Source organism: Myotis myotis, unplaced genomic scaffold, assembly GCF_014108235.1.
Source record: "Myotis myotis isolate mMyoMyo1 unplaced genomic scaffold, mMyoMyo1.p scaffold_m19_p_8, whole genome shotgun sequence".
Taxonomy (NCBI): domain Eukaryota; kingdom Metazoa; phylum Chordata; class Mammalia; order Chiroptera; family Vespertilionidae; genus Myotis; species Myotis myotis.
The window spans coordinates 64,443,859-64,469,835 of NW_023416390.1; the positions used below are offsets into that span (position 1 = coordinate 64,443,859).

Consider the following 25,977-nt stretch of genomic DNA (forward strand, 5'->3'; position numbering starts at 1 on the left):
AAATTTTTCATTTTTATTACCAATGAAAAATACCATATGTGAAATTACTGGGCCAAAGTACACTTATATTTTTCATGGCTTTTGATTTCCAAAGTGCTTTCCAAAAGGACCGACCAAATCATACTTTTTTCAACAATGTATATAAATGTCACCATCACACACTAGCCTGGAATAATCTTTTCAATACCTTCTTGCTCATCATGTTGGTTATAAAATGGAACCTTGATGTTTTAACTGCGTCTGTTAGATGATTGTGGTAGCAGACAAGGAGGCTGGGGATGTTCTATGATCACGTATTATTGTCACATTAAAAGCACACCAGAGCGAGGTACACGTTTGTCTGTCTCTCAGTGTTATCTGCGGCATCACTCATGCTGACATGCATCTGTTTCCCCCAAATGACTCCAGCTGATTTAATGCCTGGCATGAGGCAGGGGCAGCGCACACCAGCAGCCACAAAACCCTCACACCAAGCTCAGGTTAACAGTGGTAGGCCAGAAACCAGGCCATTTTCTGAGACCGCCTTGCTAAAATGAAAACGCCACTCCAGTGGGAACAGAGCAGCCCCACTCCCTGAGGAATGGAATGTGCCCGGGGCTTGGAAACCCCTTCCCAGCTTCGGGTTTAGGTACACAATGCGGGGAGTCCCAGCTCTGCCTTTCACGGGCGCCATGACTTTGGACACTACGTTTAATCATTCTTAAGTCTCAGTTTCCTCATCGGAAAAACAGAAACAAAAATAAAACCTGCCCACCAGGATTTTTTTAAAGATCAAGTGGGATAGGCATCTAAATTGCTTAGCACAGCATATGGCACACTGTCAACACTCAATAAAATGTCACTAACAACAGTAGTGGTAGCTGTTGTTTCTGTTTTCAACCATTAAATTGGTTCTATGATAGAGATTAAACGATGAAGGAATATTGCCTTAACTCAGCGGTTCTCAACCTGTGGGTCCCACCTAAGACCATCCTGCATATCAGATATTTACATTACGATTCATAACAGTAGCAACATTACAGTTATGAAGTAGCAACAAAAATAATTTTATGGTTGGGTCACAACATGAGGAACTGTATTTAAAGGGCCAGAAGGTTGAGAACCATTGCCTTAACTGATAGGAGATTTAGATTCTAATCTTATCCATTTATTATATATTTATCTACCTACCAACCTAGCTGCCTATTTACTTATCCACAGATAGCAAGATAGAGATATATAGGCACATCCTTTAAAAAGGGACTGAAGGTAATTCGAGTAACTCACAACAAAATCTTGCGTGGGTTAAGAATAAGGCTGGACCACCAACAACTACTACACAACGCAAAGCTCATCAATACCCCACTACGCACCATCAGCCCCGATTAGAGCACGGAGGAAGCAGGTTTCGAGAGCGCAGGTGTGAAGGGAAGAGGAAAGGTGTGGCCTACCTGGGAGATGAGCAGCTGGCAGGCGGCCAGCTCCCGCTCACTGGCATTCATCTTCCTGTTGGAGTCCATCTGGGCGCTCTCGAGCTGCTTGCTGCGGTTCACCAGGGACTTGACCTCTGACTTCATCTTGCTGATGTACAGACGGGCCATGGTGAACTCCTCCTCAATGACGCCATTCACGTCTGCCAGCTGGGCACAGGAGGGGACACAGCTACTGCCTGTAATTCCCAGAGGTCCTTGGGGCCCCTGAAACCCGTCCATGGGTCCTCAAGAGGTCTTGGGTTCCTGGTTAAGAATCCCTAATTACAGGACCCCAAGCTGAAAATGGTCCTAAAACATACTATATGTTCAACCTCACGATCTCGGAACCTCAGGTGAAACTTTCAACTAAAAACCTCTACTAAATGTAATCCTCAATTAATCAGGCTTTTCTTTCTAATTCATTTTTAGGGTGAAAGAGATAATATCAAAAGAAAAATACACTAAAAATTAAAACAAGAGATAACTTTAAGACGTGTTCCATTCAATGTCTTATATCTTATATTCCTAGACCAGCAGAGGCCCAGTGCTTCAAAGGGTGACTCTGAGCCCCTATAACAGTGATGGCGAACCTTTTGAACTCAGCGTGTCAGCATTTTGAAAAACCCTAACTTAACTCTGGTGCCATGTCACATATAGAAATTTTTTGATATTTGCAACCATAGTAAAACAAAGACCTATTTTTTATATTTATTTTATATATTTAAATGCCATTTAACAAAGAAAAATCAACCCAAAAAATGAGTTCACGTGTCACCTCTGACACATGTGTCATAGGTTCGCCATCACTGCCCTATAAGAACTCCAGCCAGAATTTCAATTATGTTCTCTAGAGCCTGCTATTCAGAAAGAGGAGTAGTCTAAAGGCTTGAATGTTTCTACAACTAAGGATTGAAAAATAAAAAGGATTTTCTATATAGTCCTCAATTAAACAACAACAAAATCTAATGAAGAAGGTGCCATTACCAAATCCACGTCTCCTTGCCTCTACCTGCCTGCCCCTTCCAGGCAGACCCGCATCGACCTTATTATTTAAGATCACTGAGAATAACAGTCTAAGTGCCCCTTTAGGAGAGAAGAGTCTGACAGCCAGCATTCCTGCATGAGCTCATGTTTGGTTTCTAGGTTTCAGAGCTCTACTCCAAACAAAAATTGACACAAGGTACTCGGGATAGAAACCCATTTGCAGAGATGCACACATGCTCTTGAAGGGAAGTTGACCAAATGAGCAAAGTAACTGTGTGCATATTTTGTTTAACCACCAGAGGGCATTCTAGCACCTCAGTCCAGAACCAGCCCATGACTAGAGGTTTCAGCTTGTTTTAAGACAATGATTCTAACTATGTTTTTTTGATGTTCCACAGTATACTCTAACAGCCCACTTTTGTCACTGATGTTTTCATTAATTCAACATATGACTCTTGTTTCAGTAAACACTGAAGAGTTAGGAAAGGAATTATGTATCAGCCCTGAAAATTGGTAGCAGATAGGACACAAACTAGACAGCAGGCTGAGCACCTGTAACTTAACTTGGTGTCAACCTTCCCCTAAGAATTCTCGAACAGTATTAGTTACATCAGTGTCAATCAACACAACTTAGGATCTGGGAAGAAAATCTACAAGTATCAACTTTTGCCTCCATTTTAAATTAATGGAGGTTCTTGCTTATTTCTGACTGACAACAACAGGTCTACCAACACCCCTCCTCCTTACACATTCCCTTTATCATCCTATAGCATGGAGAAAATGAGTAAGAGAAGCCTGCAATCTTTACTTGTTTTGCTCTTCTACCTTTGGAGACTGGTCAAACGTGGAACAGAGATAAGAAACTCATTCTTTAGCCTGACCAGGTGTGTTCTGCATACTGTCAGTTTCAGTAGAAAGGGACGGGAACATCCGTATCTTCTATGTGGAATTCACAATCTGCACCAGCGCCTGGTGGATAAACATTGCTGAGCCAACAGGCAGGACATCCTGGGAGGAGACAAACCCTCCTCCGCCCCAGGTTTGTCCTTACACAAGGACGCTTTCTACTCTGTGCCCAGATCCCCTGGGAACTGGGAGAATAAGAAATGTATATACAATAAGGGCTTCCTCCAAAACGATAGTTGGATATTTCTTCTCCCAAAACCAGAACCAGAAGCACTGAAGCCTACCCTTGTCCTAGGAGATCTAACAAGGGATTTGAGTTCCTGTCTGGTGGAAAAAACACACGATTTCAAACAAATGACTTTAACTGAAAGGTTTCTTACCCCTTAAGAATTCATATATTTAGTCATCTAAATTCTAAGTTTTAAGTAATTTTAAAACACTGTTATTTCAAAAAGAAGAATCCGAGTTTGCTGCTGAGATGTTATTTATAACTCTCCCGAGTCTGACAGCGACTCCAACCGTAGACACTAGACTGTGTGATCTAGTACAAATGACTAATCCAAGGAAAAAGGGCTGCCTTCACTTGGACGACAGATGCTGCCTGCCCCTCTGCTCTGCCTACAGAGGACGAGTCACCCACACACCCACCACCTGCCCCAGGTGCATGGGCTGCTGTGCAAGGTGCCATTTCTAGGTCAACTAAAGGTAAATAAGGTGACTGCTCACCCTCTAGTGCAGAGGTTCTCAACCTGTGGGTCGTGACCCCTTTGGCGGTCAAACGACCCTTTGGGGTCACCTAAGATCATCCTGCATATCAGATATTTACATTACGATTCATAACAGTAGCAACATTACAGTTATGAAGTAGCAACGAAAATTATTTTATGGTTGGGTCACAACATGAGGAACTGTATTTAAAGGGCCAGAAGGTTGAGAACCACTGCTAAGACATAAAGTCAGAGGAGACTAAAAGAAGTAGTCAGTGTGGTCCAACAAAAGTCAGGCAGCTAATCCATCCACTTCATGTACTCTAACCTCTATCTTATTTGTTTGTGGTTGTATTCCTGGAAATCTTTGTGGGGAAAACCCAGTGACATGGTACATGAGAAAAAGAGGCAGTTCATGAATAAACCTGACAAAGTCAACACCAGGCTCATCTTGTCAGGAGCTGGTCTCATCTTGTTTTGTTGACTAAACAAAATATTGCCTGGACTCTGTTTCAAGACAAGACAGAGCTGGAGAAATGGGGGTTCTTCCGTTTACACATGGTGCCGGCCTGCTGCGTTCTGGAAGTGATGCTGAGGAGACTCCCACAGCCATCCTTTCCCTCACACCAGTACTACCACAGGGACCTCGTGGGAACTAAAAGAACAAAAGTTCCCTCGTGGGAACTTTAGAAACAAAAATCCAAGATCACTGAAAATTTCCTAGATTTGCTCATTTTCTTAGAGCAAAATAACTATGTCAACTGAGTAGTCCTAACAATAAGGAAAGTGTCTGTAATAAGTGAGACCTAATCAAACTAAAAAGCTTCTGCACAACAACATCAAAATGCAACCTCTGGAATGGGAGAAAATATGTGCAAGTCACATATCTAATAAGGGTTAATATCCAAAATATATAAAGAACTCATACAACTCAATAGCAAACCCGAAGAATCTAATTAAAAAACGGACAGAGGATCTAAACAAACATTTTCCCAAAGCAATACAGATGGCCAACTGGTACATGAAAAGATGCTCCACATCACTAATCATCAGGGAAATGCAAATCAAAATCACCTCACACCTGTTAGAATGGCTGTCATCAAAAAGATGAGAGATAACAAATGTTGGCAAGGCTGTGGAGAAAAGGGAACCCTCATGTTGGTTGGAATATAAATTGGCGTAGCCACTATGGAAAACAGTATGGAGGTTCCTCAAAAATGAAATTTCTTAAAAGTAGAACTACCATATAGCCCAGCCACCCTACTTCTGGGTCTATAACCAAAGGAACTGAAATCAGAATCTCATAGGGATATCTGCATTCCCACATTCATTGCTGCATTACATACAGTAGCCAAAAAATGGAAACAACCTAAGTGTCTGTCAACAGATAAATGGACACAGATGTGTGTGTGTGCGCACGCGAGGGGGGGGGTGGTGGTGGTGGTGGGGGTGTGTGTTAAACAACGGAATGTTATTCAGACATGAGAAAAAAGGAAATCCTGCCATTTGCAATAAAATGGATGGACCTTCAGGGTTCACCCAAGTGAAATAAGTCATACAAAGACAAATACTATATGATATCACATATATGTGGTAGCTAGAAAATCTAAGAACGTCAAACTCAGAGGAACAGTAGTTACCAGGGGTTGGGGGTGGGTACATGGGGGAGTTATTGGACAAAGGGTACAAATTTCCACTTATAACATGAACAAGTTTGGAGAGCTAATGCATAGCAGGGACTAATATTATAGCTAGTAATACTGCATCATATACTTGAGTGCTGCTAAGAGGTACATCTTAAATGTTCTCACCAGGAAAAATAAATGCTGACTGTGATAAAATGAAGATGGCAGCTAATACTTTGATGGTAATTATTTTGCAACATATAAATGCATCAAATCAAGATACTGCACACCTTAAATTATACAACGTTATGTGTTCACTGTATCTCAAAAAAGCTAGGGGGCAAGAGTATCTGCTTCCATAATGATACGTCTAATAAATATCTGTATACGTCATGTAATTTCTGAACTGACAACCTTTGACATAACCTGGCTCACCTTGTCATCTTACAGAGAAGCAAAGCGACTTGTCCAAAGTCACATCACTCCTCCGTTTAGCTCTCACTGTCCTAATAATTAAATCAGAATTACAAGAAAAAGAACAGAATGATTAAGAGTATGATGCTCTACAAATGAGAGTTATCAATGAAATTAACCAGGGCATCCAATGTCTGGAATCCAAAAATATCTTTAAAACATCCAGGAGAGTTATTTTAAAATAATCTCAGACTTCAGATTCCCAGAGGTAAGGACTCTTTTTTTAAATGCTGAAGCACCCAGACATTCCTTGATTTCATTAGCATTTTTCATCAGCTCTATTTTAGAACTTAGCATAAAAATATCTTCCTTTATCGTTATCAGCAGCAGGCACGAACTTGCCATAAATCAACTCCATCTTCATATTTCCAGGGCCATTCAATCACCCAAACGTCAAAAGTTTATAGCTCAACACCAGTGTATGCTTCTAAAAATTCTTCTCAATCCTCAAATATAAAATCACCAAACTGGAACTTAATAGGGTTCATCCTATAGTATCTGAGAATTCTAGCTAAAATTAGATTCATTCATAAAGTTCATGCAATATTCAATTACAATAGAGGTTCAATGAAAGAATGATAGGTTTACAAGAGCTCATATACTCTAAACCCAGAGCTGTTATATCATCCAAAAAGGGCTTTGTACGTTTTCAGAAATGTCTATAAACAATGTTATTTGGGAACCCTTTTCTAGTACAATCCCAACTAAAAAGCTGAGAGTTCCCACTAGCAGGCTAATGTAGAATTCAGCCTTTTAAAAGTCAAATGCCTAATTCAAAGATTTTGTTTCAGAGACTTGTGAGGTGGGAGCTGAGCAATACAGCACATTCCCTGGCTTGACTAACCCACACATTTATCAGTGGCTGCTCTGTAGAAGGTACTGTATTATGATAAAGCTACTACAATCAAAACAGACTTTTATTGGCATAAAAGTCAATGAAACAAAATAGAGACCAGAAACAGTGTACACACTTTGTGTGTGGTGGATGTGTTCTCTTACTGTGGCTTCATAAGTGTATACATATGTCAAAACTTCTCAAAATGTGCACTTTAAGTACGACTAACTTTTTATCAGTTATACCTCAATAAAGCTACTTTTTAAAATATGTCTATCTTATTTTTCAATGGCATCTCTACATTGTGGCAAGCTGTTAATTTTTCTTGGCTGATAACTTTGTTTATTCTCGCCCAACCCCCATTCTCCCCACCCCACCCCCCGCCCTTACTCCTTGCCATCAATGGCACCAATGTGCACAGCCCCAGGGGATTATTGATGGTTGGTTTAAGCCCATGATAGTAATCCTAATTCTCTACTTTCCTAGCTCCCCTTGCAGTTTGGGGTGATCATGTACCACACTTCTGGCCAATAAGGTCCAGGGAGATGTCAAGGGGACTTTTGGGATACAGCTCCCTCCTGGAGGAAAGCTGGCTGTGTTTCAGCGCAGCCTGCCTTGGAGGTAGTTGTGTGAGGATGTGCGGACTGTGCTATAGCAGCTATCTTGCTCCCATGAGACAAAAACCTACAGACATGAAAAAGGAACAGGCTAAGGAAAACATAAAGGAAATAGAGAAAAGTCCTGGATACTTGACATTGTTGAAGCACTGCACCAAACCAAGACTTGCTTCTAAAACTTTAATAAGCTAAAGAATGGCCTGAGGAATCTTGTTAAAATGCAGAGTCTGATTCAGTGGGTGTGAGGTAGGCCTGAGATCTATATTCCCAACAAGCTCCAAGGTGATGTAAATCATAACCTGAATAGCAAAATTCTAGACGTCTCATACGGAGAATAATTAAATGTGGCTTTGTTTTTCAAGCCACTGTTAGAATCCTATTACTTTCAGCTAAAAGCTCTCCTAATTCATGCTGATTGGTGGGGTAATTTTCACTCTGCTGGGTTCTCATAGAAAAGGAGAAACACAAGTCTGAGACCAGAACTGTTGGTTAACCTATCTGATTCCAAATTTCTGTGACAATGGCATATAAGTGTGAGGAATAAACCAATTTACATCAGGTCAACCAAGATTTGAAGACATTTCCTACATCTGAAGGTAATTATTTTCCTCCTTCTCCTTACTCAATTGTTCACTTAGTCATTCATCAGCCCTTTGATCATCCTTATTCGAATATTACAAAGCATGTGGCAGTGGCAAGGCACTGCACTAGGCATTGGATTCTCGGGAGAATCAAGCACAGACCCCTCGCTCGGATCGCGCTGTTAGAAGAGCAGGAGAGAATGCAGGGCTGACTTACAGTCTTCACGTCGTTGGTGCCGATGATGCCGCCTATCTCCCCCAGGTCCTTCAGCAGCAAATTCAGGATCTCGGTGGCTCGCTTCTTCTGGTGGTTGCTGAGCTCTTGCAGCTGGCTCAGCTCGCGCTGTGTGGTTGTCAGTGTGGTCTGAAAACACATTTCCACAACAGATTAAAAGGCTCGCCCATCGATTTTATGCACTCAGCACCGCAATGAATAACAATACGACGTACGGTGGAGTTCTGTTACCATTTCATGTGATTTCCATATAAGGGTTCCTTTAAGTCAAACAATAGCATAGCGCTGAATTCTTTGACAAGAAGAGAAAGTCAGCTTAGCCTGATATGTTATGTCTACATATCAGATGACAATCTCCAGGTTAGTGAAATAAGTTATTAAAAATAAATAAAGCCCAAAGGAACTATGAGGTTCAGAACGTGTACTCACATCTTCCTACCTACCAGATGTTCTGTGTCAGTTCACGTCCTCAAGGGTCTAAACATACCTGCAGGCACCCCCACCTCAACCTCCAAACAAACCTGCTCCCTGGATCACTTCCAAAGTCCCATCTGACTCCAGTCTGGAAGGCCCAGAGGGGCATTAATGCGTTTAGAAAACAACTTAGGGAAATTCTAATCTTCACCGTGAAGCTGAACTGAACATTCTTCACCTCTTTTCAAAAGTAATCAAGTTCAACAAGATCGGCCTTCTTAATATATAACAGAAGCTCCATTTTATTGCCAAACATTAACAAACCCATACCTTTCCATCCTTCATGTGTGCTACCAAGAGGTATGTATTTTTAACTAACTAACCAACTAACTAACTAAAACTCTCAACATCAAAAGAATAGTCATCTTTTGGTGTCTTGGTATTAACTCAGCCAACAACAAAAAATAATTTCCCTAAATTACGGAGCTCTGGAGGCTAACACAAAGACATTTATTCAATTCTTCCACACGCAGCTATTTTATTAGAGCACTTTTTAATGATCTTACTAAAAATAGTACGCTAAATGAGTCCAGTAATCCTCCAGTTTGACAGAAACTAAGAAGTGTATTGTGAAAAATGTTCCATTGTTTTGAGAAGCAAATACCAAGGCCTAGTTAAGGACCCTGTAGAAGAAAACAAGCAGAGGAAATCGAAGTCTCCTCCTTCCCTAAGTGACTGCAGTCTGTCTTTCCTTCTGTTTCTGTCTTTGTTTTGGTATTACCACCACTGGTATCACTGTGTTTTAAAATCCACAGGAGCAGTAGATCCCATCTTGGGAGGCCATTTAACAAGTCTGCCTCATGCAGCTGAATGCATGGAGCGAGGAGCCTTTTCCATCAGCTTTACGGTCAGCAGCCTAGAGCTTCCCTGTACCATCTGCTGCTCCTCCTTGCCCGGAGGACTGGATGCTTTCCACAGAGCAGTCTGGGCACAATCTCACAATACCAGACCATTGGGCTGAGGTGCCAAGGGCAGCCAGTCAGCTTCCTACCACCCATTTTCCAAATAGAAAAGGACAAAATGGACACATCCCACCACCAGCCATCTCGCCAAGTGCTCACTGGCCCTGATGCCATGAGCTCACTGTGCAGGGCCGGCAGCATCCTTCGCTGGGAGCATCTGAGAATGAGAACATGTGCAGACTAAAGCACTGGATGGAAGCAGGACAACAAACAAACCAAACAGCGCAGGCCCGGGCTAGCACGGGCGCTGTGGGAGGGAAGGGACTTCATTCAGGAGGACATAACAAGAAGAGTGAAGCCCATTGCCTGCCAGGGTCACCCACTCTCACCTACTGATTTAACAGCTTGAGACTTGCTTATTGAAACTATAGCAAATGCACAGTCCATGCTAAGTGCTTTACGTGAACTGCCACATTCTCACACCCTGAAAGAAGCATGTTATTATTGCCATTTTTACAAATAAGGAAACGAATACTCAAGACATTTAAATGTTTTGACTAAGGCTTAAACAGTTCTAAAGTCAAAAGTTTAACCAGGGTCCTGGCTGGTGTGGCATCCCGTACACCAAAAGGTGGTGGGTTCAATTCCCGGTGAGGGCACATAACCAGGTTGTGGGTTCAATCCCCAGTTGGGGTTCATGTAGGAGGCAATCGAACGATGCTTCTCACATCTCTCTCTCTCTCTTCCTCTCCCCTCCCCTTTTCCTCTCTGTAAAATAAATAAATAATAAATAAATATCAATAAAAAATTTTTTTTAAGTTTTTAAAGAACTTTTTAACCAGGGTTTTTCTGGCTCCAAAGTCTGCACTCTCTTGACTATTCCACAAGGCACCCCTGCTAACGTTATAAATCTCCTGAATAGAAAACAGTTGTGCTACGCAGTTCTAGGATGACTGGACGAGAGCCACACAAAATATTTCAATTATTGGAGGATTTCAGAGAATGCATCTAAGTCTAACACTGAAAATCCATTCAGCCAACTGCCTTCCTTTACACAGTCCATCAACAACCATGGGTATATACAAGAGTGACAACCGAGGAAGTCCCCCTGGACAAACGCTCCCACCGTTTTCTGGGCCAGCTCATCAGTCAGCTGTTCATTGGCCCTCATCTTGTCCTCCACCTCCTGGGACTTCTGGTCGTAATTGACGGCCAGCTCCTCCAGGGCCTGCAGGACTTCTTTCACCTCGTCTTTGGCCGCCTCGTTTTCAATCTGGAGCCGTGTCAGCTCCTCTTGGATCTTCTCATAGTCTCTTCTTGTGGAAGCTAGAAGCTGGGAAATGAGTTGGCACAGGACTGGTGAACCTAATGTTTAAATGTTTGTGCTCTGTTCTCTACCCAAAGTAAAGTAGTTTTAAAAAACAGACACACAAAAAACAAGTTGGAAAAGTGTGGGATGACGAGAACCCCTACTGTATATCCAGATGCTAAATTTAAAAATAGCATGTTATTCCAAAAACCTGTTTCTTCCTCTTTCTTTTCTTTCTCACTTTTTTTTTCTTTATTCATTTTTGTTTAAAACTGCATAGGCTTACCTCGAAGAATTGATTACACATAAAAAATCACTATACTTCGTGATTATCTCACTTGTCTAAAAAAGTATGGGGGGAATCATTTCTGAGGACATAAGTACTTACATGGCTTTTTAATATTATCATTATTTCACATTGTAAACTGGTAAATTTCAGAGTCAACCAAGACAGAATAAAAGGACAACCATTAATTTTTCTTAATAGTCATCATGGACGTAGAGAAGCATACACCCCAAACATTAATTGATTTACAAGTGAATGGCTGGGCATGTAGACGCTTTCATTATCTGTGTTCCTCTTGTGTTGTTTTTTTTCCTGGAGTAAACAAATATTGCCTTAATGCTGTAGGAGAGAGGTGGGGAACCTTCCTTCTGCCAAGGGCCACGTGGATATTTATAACATCACTCGTGGGCCATACACAATTATCAACTTAAAAATTAGCCTGCTGTTTGTGATCAAACATCTAATTCACTCAGCATTAATGCCTGGGCAGGGCTAGACCAAATGATTCTGCAGGCCTTATATGGCTCACCGGCAGGACCTTCCCTATCCCGGCTACAGAGAAAGTAAAATATTAAGAGCTTTAACTGCCCTAGCCAGTTTGGCCCAGTGAAGGGTCGCAGGTTCAATTCCAGTCAAGGGCACATACCTCAGTTGCAGGCTTGATCCTTGGCCCCAGTCAGGGCTCATACAGAAGGCAACCAATGGATGTGTCTCTCTCACATCAATGTTTCTCTCTCTGTCTCTCCCCCTCCCTTCCACTCTCTCTAAAAATCAATGGGGAAAAAATTCCTCAAGTGAGGATTAACAACAACAACAAAAAAGGAGTTTTAACTGTAACAAAAAAGAACATTTACCACAGGCAGTTTTACCAACTTGTAAATGCAAAGGACTAGAATGGGAGGAAGAAGGCAGGAAACACTAAGCAAATGGAAGGCTCAGCTAGAGTTCAGAGGAAAATCAATTAAATATGGTCCATCTCACGACAAAGGCATGCATGATCTCCCTGTCAAGGGAAGATTTGAGCAGGGGTATAATCCTTGTCCCAGGGAGATGAAGTGGAACAAAGAGGAAAGGAAGGAAATGGCTATGGAGAGCTATATCTATGGGAAGTTGGGACTGGGGACATGAACCCATGGCACCTGCTATAATTGCATCGCCTGATTCAATCCATAGCATTTTAGCAACAAAGCGTAAAGCACCCTAAAGCACAAAAGAGAAAAAAAGTACTTAGATGGCCCTCAAAAAGAGAATTACGAACCATCTATACTTGATAGATTGTCTCTTCTTTGCTTAGGTCCCTGTTTTGTAAAATACTTGGCAAAACGCAATGCAATAAAGACACTTACTGGAGAATTGAATGCCATCAGGGAGACTGAAAACAATTTGCCTCTTTTTTATTGTATCACATGTACTAGTATATGAATGCAGAATTTGGACCCCTTTCCTCTACTTTCTAATTTTCATTTGTTTGTTTCTCCTACAAGATAGCATGAGAACATGGTGTATATCACATACCTGAGCCAGCTGATTTGCAAAGCTGAAAAAAGCTAAAATGGCAAAAAAAACAAGAGTGCTGAGCACTGGGTGTGAGGAATTAAAACCATCCTTGTCCACTTATCAAGCTCCCCTGTCTCTGCTCTTTAAACACAAGTGTAGCAACCAGCTACTCCCTCTCAGATCCCAGGGCTCTAACAAGTCAGACACTTACCTTCTAAATTTGGGCAAAACCAGCTTTTAAAAGAAATCTACCACGAAATTTCCACATGATTCAGTGATCTTGAACAAATTCCTTGCAAATTAAAATTCTGGAACAAACATCAACAACAAAGAGTAATAAAAGAACTTTGTAAGAAAAAATTTATTATTATGAACTTTACCTCATCCTGATCCAACATCTGTTGCTTTAGCTTTTCAGCCAGCTGGCTCTGCTGGTTAATTTCATCATCCTGAAATGAAACATCATGTTTAATTCTTTTCGGTTAGTTATGTCATTTTTGATATTCGAGATAGTCCGATACCAGGATGCCAGCTGTGAGCTTCCTAATAAAATGAAGGGAATGGCGTGGTGTGGTGCTTCCCCACAGAAGAGAGACTGGCTCTGGGACCTTGATTTGGTTAAATATATCTCACCCTCTTTTGTCAGCAGATGAAACATCTGGATATTATGGAAAATATAATATCCTACACATTAAACTCAACCCTTGCTCTTCCAGAAATCAGAGCTCCAGGGCGTGGGAACTGAAAGGGACCGGGAGCTCTCTCCCACAATGCAAAGATGTTAACAGTGAATCCCTAGCTCAAAACGCAAGGCAGTGAATGTCTGACCATCTGCACTGTAATATATTCATGTCCCACATCTCGTCAAACACATCAGTGACCAAGAATGCAGACACGTGATATGTGGGAGAGACCAGTATTTCTACTTCAAGCCTCTTACTTAGAGAGATTGGAAAAATATTTACTGGAGAATTAATCTTGAGCATGAGCAGATTTCCCTCTTGATTGGAAGTTAATTTTCTTACCGGTTTGAAAAAAACAACACAAAAGTGCAGCAACAGTAATTCTTACTTTCCAGCCTGTCACTGACATGGGAAAGGGTCTTCCCACAGGCAAATTCGTTCTCGCTCTCATGTTCTGCCACTAGGTGTTGCTGCACAAAGCCAGGGCTGCCAGCCTCACTGCCCACGCAATCGTCTTTGCCTCTCCCTAGGCACATCTACCCAGTGTGGGCAACGCAGCTGGCCAACGACACCCGGCTACAGGAGGCTCGGTGTTCACTGTGAATGTGTCCATGAGTTCAAGTGCACATCTGAAGCACAGCCTGTGAGAACGCCACCGTGGCTTCACCTGTGCCTCTCTCCCTCAGAAAAAGCAGGAAATCCTATCTGATGGCACTTCTGGGGTCTGAACCCCAAGTAGAGACCCCAAGCAGAGACAGATTTAGTTCAGTATTGGGGTCCCTCTTCTTGCAGGTGCTGCCCAGGAGTTTTCATCAACTGCCGGAGGAGAGGGGAGGGGAGGGCAGGGAAGGGAAAGGGAGAAAACTGCACTGTGCTCTCTACCTTTTCCAGAGGGGAGGGGAGATAAATTCAAGGGCCTCCTTGGCAAACCTTATTAGCAAAAGCTCAGTTTTCCATGGGATATTTCCAGCCTTCTTGGTCGTGCCTGTGCATACATTTAAACCGGATTAACTCATTGTTCGTCACAGCTAATGCTTTCCGTGGAGCGAGACAACTCTGAAATCGATGTTACAGGATCTGGATCTCCTTTTCCTTCATGTAGCACATCTTTTGGCCTTAATTCTCTCTTCAAGGAGACCCTTTTCTATTGAACTTTTTACATTGGTGTTTCTTTAATGCTTCTGCAAAATACTCATGACTTTCCTCCCCAAAGCAGATTTCTGGCAGGAGAATTAGGCAAATTACACCAAAGTGAAACTGCTAAAAATGGTACGTCCACAACTGGGAGACAATTTTATAGGACCTTTTTTCTCTTCTACTTTATAAACTTAGAATGTTGAGTACCACAAACAAGGTTGAGTTATGTTCCTCAGCACCTAAATATTAAACAACATAAAAGACTCAGGATGTTTAACATCAGGAGTTGCCATCTTCCCCTGGGACATATAAACACCAGCTACACGTGATATAAATCACAAGAGAAGACAAATAGTGCAACAAGCGCTTTGTTCTTATCCTGTGTTCATTTCAGAGCCTGGAGACTCGGGCTTCCTCCCTGACAGGTGACAAGTGGGACGGTGAAGTGATTCTTGGGGTGCAGTGAGAAGCCAAGGGCCCCTCTCCCCGTCTGGGAAGGATGGAGAACAGGGATCACATTATGAGGACAGAAATCACTGTACCAGAGACTTTTCCAAAACTACAGTTACCCTTTATTAAGGCAACTGCTCTAAGGAAGGAACACAGTCTGTTGTGATCTTTTAAAAAAAAGTCTTAAAACTTTCAGAATAAGATGTGCCGTGTCATCTATATCTATCATTACGTGCATCTCGCACACCATGTTTATGCATGCTCTCTCTGATGCTATAAAGATCTCGTCCACGAGATTTTAAAACACTTTTTAGAAAATAGTCTTGTACTTGAGTTTTCTTATTCATGAAATAGGTGAGCTGTCAACAGGTCATTTATGAAGATGCCTTTGTTACAATGGTAAACAGTGAAATAGAAATTCAACTTATATTTCTACTTACACTTTATTCCCCCTCACGTATCTCCAATAGTACAGCAGCACTGGAGTGGTGAAGGGGGATGAAAGACAGTGCCAACCCCAGTCTGCTCATCTCATAACTCCGAGGTCAGCCCACTGTGAACCATCACCCCTCTGATACCACATATGCTGTGGCTTCTCCCTTAAGCAAACAGAAAGGGAGAAGACAGAAAAGCATCTGCTCTGCACTAGGAACTTTTACTCCCCATTGCTAACTTTTGAAATAGCAGATGTGAGCCCCATGCTGCCGATGAGAAAAACATCTTCAGCGGGCCTGATCACCAGCGCAGGTCTCAGGATTTTAAGTCACAGACCAACTCTGAAGAGCAAGATTGCCGTCGCACAGCACTGCCTTGGGAGAGCACCTGTCCTCAGATCTCTGAAGGGACAGCACCGAGGGACAGAGTGGGCAGCTGGGAGGAGACCGTGTAGCCTTTCTCCCACCACAATCTCCATGGGTTCATTAAAGCCGGCATGTTTCTCACTTAAAGGGTAAGGTCAACATGGGGTGAGTCAGAAGTTGTGTAATCTCTGCCACCTATAGGTGATGCCAACTTGGGTAAATCATGGAAACAAGCTGGGCTAGTTTCTCATCTGGACCCAGATACTTTCAGTTCCACTACTCCATAATCTATGTTGGTAATCCCAACTCATGAATTCTCAAAAGTACCAAGCCACCTTCACCATCAGAAGCAGGAAGTACTTTCTAAAACCCTGAAGGCAGTCCATGGAGGTCAAACCACCAGCTACGGTGCCATCTAAGGCTGGGGCTTTGGGGCTCAGGCCTCTCCAAGATCTCTCAGCGTCACCCTGTAATGCACTGCAAATGCTAACCTTGAAATGTGTACTCTACAGGGTTTTCAAGGCACAAGCTAAAAGGAAATAATGTGCCAGAAAATGTGCCAGGCCGGTCATCAGGAAGCAGACTCCAGGGCCAGCTCTGCCAGCTGCCTGCTGAATGCCCCAAGGCGTGGCATTTGCATCACTCTGAGCTGGGTTCTCATTATCCCCTTTCAGAAAACTGCATTCAAAACTCAACTCTTTTTCAGATCAGTGAAGGCACCTCGAGCAGCAAAGGTAAATGATCCCAATTCCAACCATGGCAGGTGTCTATTCATAGAGAAAAGAGGATAGAACCAGCATATCATCCCTCATCTAAGATTATTTGGAAATTATTAAAATGAAACCAAAAATTCTAAAATGAGAAAAAAACAACACTACAGTATGTTTAAACAATAGCATTTCTTTGGAGAAATCAAGAAATTGCCTATACTGGTAACTTATTGTCCTCATTTTTCTCCTTTGAGGTTTTGTGCAAAATCCCTGGGTATAAATGGAAGGGTAGCAGTAAGTCAAGGGCCTAAAGGACAATTAACCCAGCTCTCACCTGTGTGAAGCGCTTATTAAACATGTCACCAGAAGGGTAGGGTGACCCCAGTTTAACACTGCCGTTATAATGCCAACTCCCAGAGTCACAAACTCAGAGCAGAACAAGCTTCCTTAAGGCAACCAGTCACATTTTCCTTGTAAAGGTGACACCAGACTCTGAGCTTTACTCAAAAGAGAGGCCTGTGAGATTAATGGCAAAGTTGGCATAACAAAGCTGTTTCATTCAAGCCAGAGGTGTCCCTGAGCCCTCTGAGATGAACTACAGCAGAAAAGATTAAATCAGACTAAAAATATCAGCAACCCTGATGAAATGAACTGAAAGGATTTCGAATATTCCAAGGGCAGCATGCCAAGATCATGTGTAACATCAATTTAATTTCCTGTGCCTCTGGGATTCCTAACATGACCTCCACTGGGATGAATGATACACAATGTTCTCTGACATCTCTTTTCCTCTGTTCCAACTTGTGCACTGACCTGACTGTGCCCCAAAAAGTTTGCCATAAAAAAGGACATCCCTAATCAGCATGTTCAAACGACTTCATTCAAGAGGATGCCCTGAAAAGAGCTCTGCCAATAACATAGAAGCAATCAGACCACACACCACACTGGGGGCTCCACCACCATGAGCTTCCCAATTAAAGCACACACTTGCGGTTTGGGAGCCCCCACCCTTGTCCCCATGGCTGGAACCACTGTGGGAGTTCCACAGAGGTGAGGCGTATGCCCAGAGAAGAAAAGGAGAGAGAATTAAACAAAGATCATGTACGCTTTCACCCCTAATCCCTCCTCATGCATGACCAGCCCCAGTCCAGTTTCTAGAAGTGAAGACTGTCTGTGTATACAGGCCAACACTCCCCTCTTCTCATCAAATTTCCATGGAGGTTCCATTCCATGTGAGTCAAGTTCCCTAACTCTGCCCAATCAAGAGCTGGGCAAACACCGGGAAGCTCGACATAAACGTCAGTCTGCAGCCCTACCTCAGAACACAGGGCTGGAAGCAGCTTCTGGTCAAGAGTGCGGGGACCTGCCATGGTTAGTCTGTGCCCTAGAGCGAAGACTAGAGTCTCTGGCTACAGACCTTATCATCCAGTTGCCTGTAGAGACTGGAGAGCTCCTCGTCATACTTCTCCTTCTCCTCAGCAGAGATGCTGGCGACCACAGCATCGACCCCGGGAGCAATGTTGTCGATGATGGGGGTGTTATCACAGGGCTCCAAGGTCTTCTGGTCCTTAGCACTGATCTGCTCGTCCTCAGGCACTGCTTCTCCTGCAAAACACAGCCGAAAGGGGCGGGTATTGAAGAAATTCGCACGCAGCCCTCCCGGGGGAGTTCCCAAACCAGTCACTCCCATGAACAAGACTAAAGGGCACAATGAAGAGCTCTTATATAGAGCGATCGTTCACATTCTTTCCATTTGACAAGAAAGGTCATAATTAATTGACCCAAACTGGTTCCACCACAGAAGCTCTTAACTAACCCAACGTGCAGCGATGCCCAGAACTGTCAGCTACACTTTACTTCTGAGGAACATGCTGGGGCTTTACTAGAATCATGCGCTCTCTAGTGACTGACTCAAAGGGAAACGGACCTCTGAGGCATCCTAATTACCAATTAGTTAGGTTACTGTTTCATTAATGGAAACAGCCACATCAAGGAACAAATTCGCCATTGTTTAAAAGAACATTGCTGGGCCCAAATTCCCTAACTTTCAGCTCTCTGAATCCAAAGCAGGTAGCCAGGTACCCAGGTACCCAGGGACCCAGGGACCCAGGCTGGCACCACACAATCACATATTCCACCATCAGCCACTCTCTCCTGCAGGAAGTCGGAATTAACTGGCTCCACTGGAAAGTTCAAACAGAATAATTTCCTGCAATGCCAGGTTTTCCCAGGAAAGAAAAAGCAGCCAATCTAGAGTATCATGCAGAGACCTTACATACTACTTCTCAGTCTGCAGATGGTGTTGTTGGGCTTTCGAAAGATGCATTACCAAGTCTGACCATGCAAACTGAGGAAAAAGGTGAAGTTCTCAAGCTGGCCAATGGCTATCCCCACCAAGAAAATCACCTGGCAGAGATGCACTGCATAAAAAGGATGCTATGAAAACCATGTGGCCCAACGGAGTCTCTCAAATATCTTCTTGGAAAGCAAACCAAAACCAAACATACTTTCCCCATCACAATGTTTACCATCAACTTCACACTCAGTTTGCTACCATCAGTGAGTGTCTGCAACGTTCCAAGCCTCACTCCACTTAGCCCATAAAATGCACTTTGTGGAAATTCCCCAGGAAAACTGCTCTGCACCAGAGGAAAGTCCTTAAAAAAACACACACACTACAGAACTGAGATCCTAATCCGTAGATTCATAAACAATATAAATCATGTCTCCAGGAACCCACCTGAACACTGTATACATGTATCTCAACATAAACAAAGCACTTTGTGATGTGTAAGTTTTGCTGCTGAAGATTCCATTATCAAACTGATAATCACAAATGGCCTTCATACCAAATAAAATTAACACCAAATGATTTCACTTGTATCACAGTTCTGTTTTAAGCAGAAACTTGAAGCAAAACCTAGAATCAAGTATTACTTTGTTGAATATAAAACTGAGCCAACCGTTTTTCCTCCTAAAGCTCAGCTAGACCCAAACCTTTTCCTAAAATTATTGACCTAAAAGCAAAACCAGAATATCAGAGTAGCCTTTGAACTGAACCTGAACCAGATCAATATTTCATTCAGTTTCAACCCTGGTTTAAAACATCCCCCAACAACCTTAGTGTGCTGACTGAATTTCACCCAATTAAAGGACTTATATTCGCTACAGCCTGCTAAACCCCGGGCCATAAAAGCAGTACCATGTTTTAGTGCTTAAGGATGTTTTTTGCTTTAAAAAAATTGTACACACACACACACACAAACACACCATTTCTAACCACAGTGTATACACTAAAATTTGACATCCCTACCTTCCAATTTCTCCCTCTCCAGACGAAGTCACCACTAACACTTTGGTAAATGTCCTTTCTCTGCTTGGCTCATGACTGTATCTCTAATTCTTCAGTTCCAGCTTATGAAATTTGTGAACGTGGCAACCTAGTGCAGTAGGAATTTGATCTTTCAGCTTAAAATGATGGTGAATTCTTAACTGTGCTAGATCTCAAACCAGTTGGATGTTGGTCATATTACCCATAGGCCACTCGCCCCAAGTCCAGAAGTGAGATACAAAAATATCTGGAAGCGACACATATCCCTGTGTTATTTGGTTCCAAAAGGCCATAGAGGCAGTGCTCTTATAAGGCTGGTGTGAGCTAAGGAGCTGCCTTGTGTGTGTTTCAATTCCTTGGGGCAGGCAGGAGCCAAGAATGAAACCCCACAACCTAGCACCAAGTCACCTGCTCCAACTAAAGCCACAGGTTTCACCCCGCCTCCTCCCGGAGCTGCTCCCATCTCCCACTGAGGAATCAGAACAACACCAAGTGCCAGGTGGTCCCAGGCGGGAGAGGTTCAAGCTCACCCACGCTGACACCAGGTCCCTGAAAGGGATCAGCCACTGCATAAATGTTTCCAGCGCTTGTTGGGACACTGAGCCACACTGGTCCTTTCACAGACTAATTAATCACAGGCCCACCACCTGCTTAACCTCCTGGCTTGCTTTTTACAAAGGAGAGGAAATGATAATGCCTCTAATACAGCATTGTTCTAAAGATTAATTAAAATAGTATCTGTACAACACAAAAGATGTTATTATATTTAAAGTCCATCTCTTACCCCTCCTCTCCCTGACAAATTGTCAACTCTTTTAGGCTTTGCAGATAAATTGCTATTTTTAGTTATTCTGAGATTAGTGTTTCTGGGTTCTTCACAATACCTTTGTGGTTAGAGCTCATTTCCAAAATTAAAATGCAATATATCTATGCAAGCCTCTTTCAGGTTTGCTTTCATTGTTATTATTAAGACACATTTGAAACCTACAGCAGACTTTCTGGTTTCTCTTGACGAATTCTCTGAATCGAAGCATCAACACGTCCCCCACAAAGCTCCATCGACACAACGAACCCTTCTAAAGGTCAGGCAGTCGGAATTATTTTTTGCAGCAGCCGTTCAGGCCAAGGAGAACAAAGCAACACGCAGGAACAAAAGCAGCAGGCATCGGTGGAGAGCACAGCTCCTGCCCAGAGAGGACCCGGAGCTGGTGTTCCCAGCACCACTGCCCTTCAAAGGGCCGAGAAAATGACTTCCAGAAGCGTCCCTGGTAACTACACTGTCCGGCTCACAAACACGTCTGGGGATTATAAATTCCCAACTCTGTGCACGGCCTGACACTAGGCAGTCTGTCTCCATGGCAATCTCACCACCGTCATCGAGAAGATCCCTGCACTGCAGACCGGCTCTCCCCAGAAGCCCCCGAGAGGTGATTAAGGAGTAACTGATTGTAACAGGAAGACAGCTGCGAACAAACCCCAAGAAATAAGGCCCTAAAATCTGGTGGCGGGAGAACAGAAAAGGACTACCAAATGAAGATTAGCACCTATTTTATTTTTATTCTCCTTCTTTGCATTAAAAGCAAATTTCTCTCAGTTTATCCCCTGAGGCTTCATGCCTGTCCACAGGGAAAGAGCTTGTAATATTGTAAAGCACCTGATTTTTTTGAATGAAAGCTCCCCTCCCCCTCCCCCTAGCCCATCCCTCTTTAAAGAAGCACTCTGGCATTTCCTATTGTCAGCTGTAATTACCTCTAAGGACTAAAAAGATGTGTGTGTACACAGAGCACTGACTTGGAGCACACCTATGAGGTTTGCAGAGCATTTTAATTATAAAATGAAAACCCCCAGAGGGTACAGGTAATATTTCTACAAAAAAGTAGAAATCCATCAATTGCAATAAACAAGAATAACAGAGTAATCAAAAATTCCTGTTAGGGCTATTAGTTTAAAAACTCCAAAACAGGCTTTTTGATTTTGTGTTTATGAGAGAGAGAGAGAGAGAGAGAGAGAGAGAGAGAGAGAGAGAGAGAGAGAGAGAGAGAGAGAACCATTAGACTGCCAGTAATTCATTAAAAATTCACACGTGAAATGGCAACGAGCTAGTTGTCCTTTTCATAGGTCGAGTCCCTGAAGCCTGTAAGGACACAGGAAGGTAACTGCACTCTCACTGAACTCCAGGGCAGGTCGAGCTGGTCCCTCCCAGCTTCTCCCGGAAACCACAGAGACCTGTGGTGGGGGCGGGGTGTGTGTGTGTGTGTGTGTGTGTGTGTGTGTGTGTGTGTGTGTGTGTGTGTGTTTTAAGACCAACAGGGCCAGTGGCAGACCTAGTAGTAGGACATTTCTATATCAAAGAAACTTTGATATAGAAAGGAAAGGAAATCTTTAAGTTGCCAGACAGGTAAGAGCAGCTAGCCACAAGATAACATTATATAAATGTGAGGTTTTAAAAAAAATCATTCCTTTATGGGATTATTTTACACGCAAATAGCATCCATCTTTTACCCTAGTTCCTAAAAATATTGTAAGCAGCTTAAGACAGTTTCTAATCCCTTCTAGAGAAATTTTCTAATAAGCTGGTCACCCAGGACTCTACACCCTCTTTACAGACCTGACTCCTGATTGGCTGCACATTCTCCTGGTGGTCAGGGTTTCTGTCAGTGTTTGCTTGTGCCTGAAAGAAGCAAGAGGCACAAGCAAACACTGTACCTAACAGTGTGACTACAAGCTCTTGTGCCTAACAAAGCAGACCTCTCGAGCGAAATGCTAACTTCTGAGCATCCACTGTGGTAATCAGGAACCCAGGCAGGGGGCCCGCACCTTCCTCGTAGTTAATGCTAAACGTGTGCCAACCGTGGGGGCCGCACAGTTTCCCAAAGCCCCAGTCAGACCCAAAGTTACAGACCTAGCTCGTTAGGGAACCAAGCCGGCTGGCCTGGCCGGTTTTAAACCTGGAGGAATCTGCTCAGGAGACTGCCAATTTTTCCATGCTTTCTCAGCCTGTGATGACATGATTTTTGCATGATGTCAGCAGATGGGGAAGTCTACATCTGCTCTGTTGTTTAATATTATATTTTATTCAAGAGATGCTGCAGTTATGCCACCTTGTCAGGTCATTTCCCGGCCCTGTGACACCTGGATTTCAGGGCCTCCTTTTCTGACGTAAGCCCCTAAGTTATCACTTTTCAAACGGCAAGATTCAAAGTCGTACCTGAGGAGAGGGCCTGTGTGAAAACTAACCTGGCAGTTCTCTCAATGGGAGAGCTATGACCCACCAACCCTTCTGAGCATCACACGCCCAGTCCTTCAACACCCCCCTCCCCATCCTATGTGGTCTTCTTGATGGGTTGGGGGAGTGGGAGCCGAAATTCACTCTGAACCCAACTACCTAAATCTATCCCCATTTCTAGGATTGTTCGAGTCCTTCCCATACATGATCAATAAACAACAAAATCTTATTTCTGATAGCTGCCCACGTTATCTACCCGTCCTTAAGCAAGTAGCTGAACAAATTTCCATGCGGCTAAAGTTGCCACCAGAGCCTCCAGATGCGAAGAAAGACTGTCACTAGGTTTCAGCCCACAAGATGTCACTAGCAGACAGTGACATTCTCATAACAGGGCCTCAACTTCCTCATGAGGAATGAGCCCTTCCAAGGCGGGCGGCCTGGGTCAGACAGCACATCAGAATGCGTCCTGCCTTCCCCAGGCAAGCACAGCACCACTCGCTCTATCTCCTTCTCTCTTGGGCCCCTGGGTCTGAATCACAGAATGCACGGAGGAGATGACATTCCCGGGGATTCACCGCATGCACCCCTTTATGAACCTGTCGATTTTCCCCCGTTGCCTGTGTCTCAGCAGCAGCCCCAGCTTCACTGTGTGAGGCTGGTTCCTCGGCTGTTGTTTGGTTCTGGGGTCACCCAGAGCCTTCTAATGCACTGTCTTTCTGTGTAAACCACCAGGGTCAATTCCTGTGGCTTGCAACCCCAGGACCCTCACTGGCACAGTGGGGAATGACACCAGGAGAGTGGGTGGATTTGCCCCTTCCTTCTTTATAAAAACAAGGTGTGGCCTCTCCTTAAGCCACTATGCACATGCCCTGAACCATCTGCCTTGATGGCAATGGCAGAAATGACTCGTATATACCTTTGCAATTCCAGGCCATATTCAGAGAATCCATGTTCTCCTCTGCCCAGAGGAGCAACTGACTGCCAGGCTTGCATTCTGAAGTGGCCCATTCAGCTATGAGGAGTTGAAGGGGGTAAAGGATGGGGGTGGAAGGGACAGCCTATAGGCAGTAACAGGATAGTAATTCTCAACCTGAGTGACTTTGCACAGCACAGTGCCATTACTGCTAACTTATTTCCTCCCTTCACTTATTTCCATTATCTGCCTGGACCTGGTTTGCTGTTGGGGCATCAGAGTATTTTACCTTTCCTGCTCCTTTGTGTTTCTACCTCACTCTACAGAAAAAGCACACACACACACACGCACACACACACATGCACACTCTTTTCTGCTACACTCCATCTCTCTCGCTTTCCCACAGCTGGAGGACAGCAAGGCAGCCAAACTTTTAAATTATAAACACACCACGCAAGGAAAGAAATCTTCTCTCCGGGGAAGGGCGAGTGCTACTGACAATGCTCTCATAACTTGTTCAGACCATAATGCGTAATGTCAGTATCAGGAATCGATGAGGTGAGCCTGGTGGCTGCTCCCACAAGTTTAGAACCAACGAGTGTGTTAAATTTCAAAAGGATGTTGGAACTATCGTATCACTTTGGTTTTAGTGGAAAGCACTCCACTTTCAAAATCCCAGTTCCCTAGTTGACACAAACCAACCATGCCCTCATGATGAGGAGGCATTAGAGCCGGTGCCCGGGACACCGTGGAGTCCCTTCCTTTCTGGCGTGGTCCATCCCGCTGCTCAAACACGAACCTCGAGGAGAGTGCAGGCTGCACCACAGTGGGAAGAGGATGAACTCAGGAGACAAGCTCCTCTGCTCGGATCCCACCTCTCCCAGGGACAGAGTCACCTCGGGCGAGTCTTTCAACCTGTTGAAACCACAAGGGCCACCTGAGGATTACACCCCAGCCTACGACTGTAACAACAAGCCTGGGGGTTTGCTGCATGTGTGATGTAGTTAATCCTTGAGATAGCCCTTCCCTCACAGCTGGACAAGGGACTACTCCACCAGCCTGAAAGTTATATTATTAGAGCTGGTTGTCTACATTCAAGAACTTTTGCTTTCGGAAAAATCACGTTAAAATGCTGTGTGAGCTCTGACGGACAAGAGAGCTCTGCAGAGTTCCCTTCGCCCAGCACGGCCACTCAGGGATTCCATGGTAACAAGAGGCGGGAGTCTCGCAAGACTACCTCCCGCTGCTCTTCTTCCCTCTCCTCTCTCCCTAGTCCACAGGGGACCTTCAGTTACTTCCTAGAGATGGATGACACTCCAATTTCTCCCCCTAGTTCAGGCAGCTCCTCTCAGCTCCAGACCCTCAGACCTGAGTTCTCACTTGCTATTTTAACCTGGCATGTTTCACAGGCACCCGCAGTCCCCAGTCCTCTCTCTGGTCTACAGCCTGGTTCTCTGGTGCTTCCTGTCTCAGTGCACGGTTCCGCCCTCCACCAAACTCAGCAAGCCAGAGACTTGGCATGCTCTTTACACAGCCCACTCTTCACCAAGCTGTGTGATTTCACCTCCCAAATACCTCTCTCTTTCCAACGCCCTGTCTCTCCATTCAGCTATTGAAATCTCCCCCCTGGATGACCACCCTGGTTCCGGACCCTCCTCCCACCTTCTCCAGTCCATTCTCCAGCACAATCAATGGATCTTCAAAAGGCTAATCTCACCCTATAATCTGAAGCTTAATATCCTTGAATGGCTTCTCGCTGCTTCCAAGATAATGACCAACATCCTGAACAAGAGCTGCCCCGCCCTGCACAGGACAGGCCTGCCTACCCCTCCTGCCCAGCTCAA

The 25,977-nt window shown here is 43.8% G+C and overlaps 1 protein-coding gene across 3 annotated transcripts in view; it reads right to left on the minus strand.

Annotated features, from left to right (window-relative positions):
• Positions 1-25,977, minus strand: part of KIF5C (kinesin family member 5C) — a 147,976-nt gene that overhangs the window by 34,017 nt on the left and 87,982 nt on the right. For all 3 annotated transcript variants that reach the window (XM_036320347.1, XM_036320349.1, XM_036320348.1), the window contains 5 exons: positions 18,081-18,268; positions 13,264-13,332; positions 10,918-11,124; positions 8,398-8,544; positions 1,431-1,619 (listed from right to left, as the gene is read on the minus strand). In XM_036320347.1, coding sequence (XP_036176240.1) covers positions 1,431-1,619; positions 8,398-8,544; positions 10,918-11,124; positions 13,264-13,332; positions 18,081-18,268 — 800 coding nt within the window. The remainder of the gene's footprint in view (positions 1-1,430; positions 1,620-8,397; positions 8,545-10,917; positions 11,125-13,263; positions 13,333-18,080; positions 18,269-25,977) is intronic.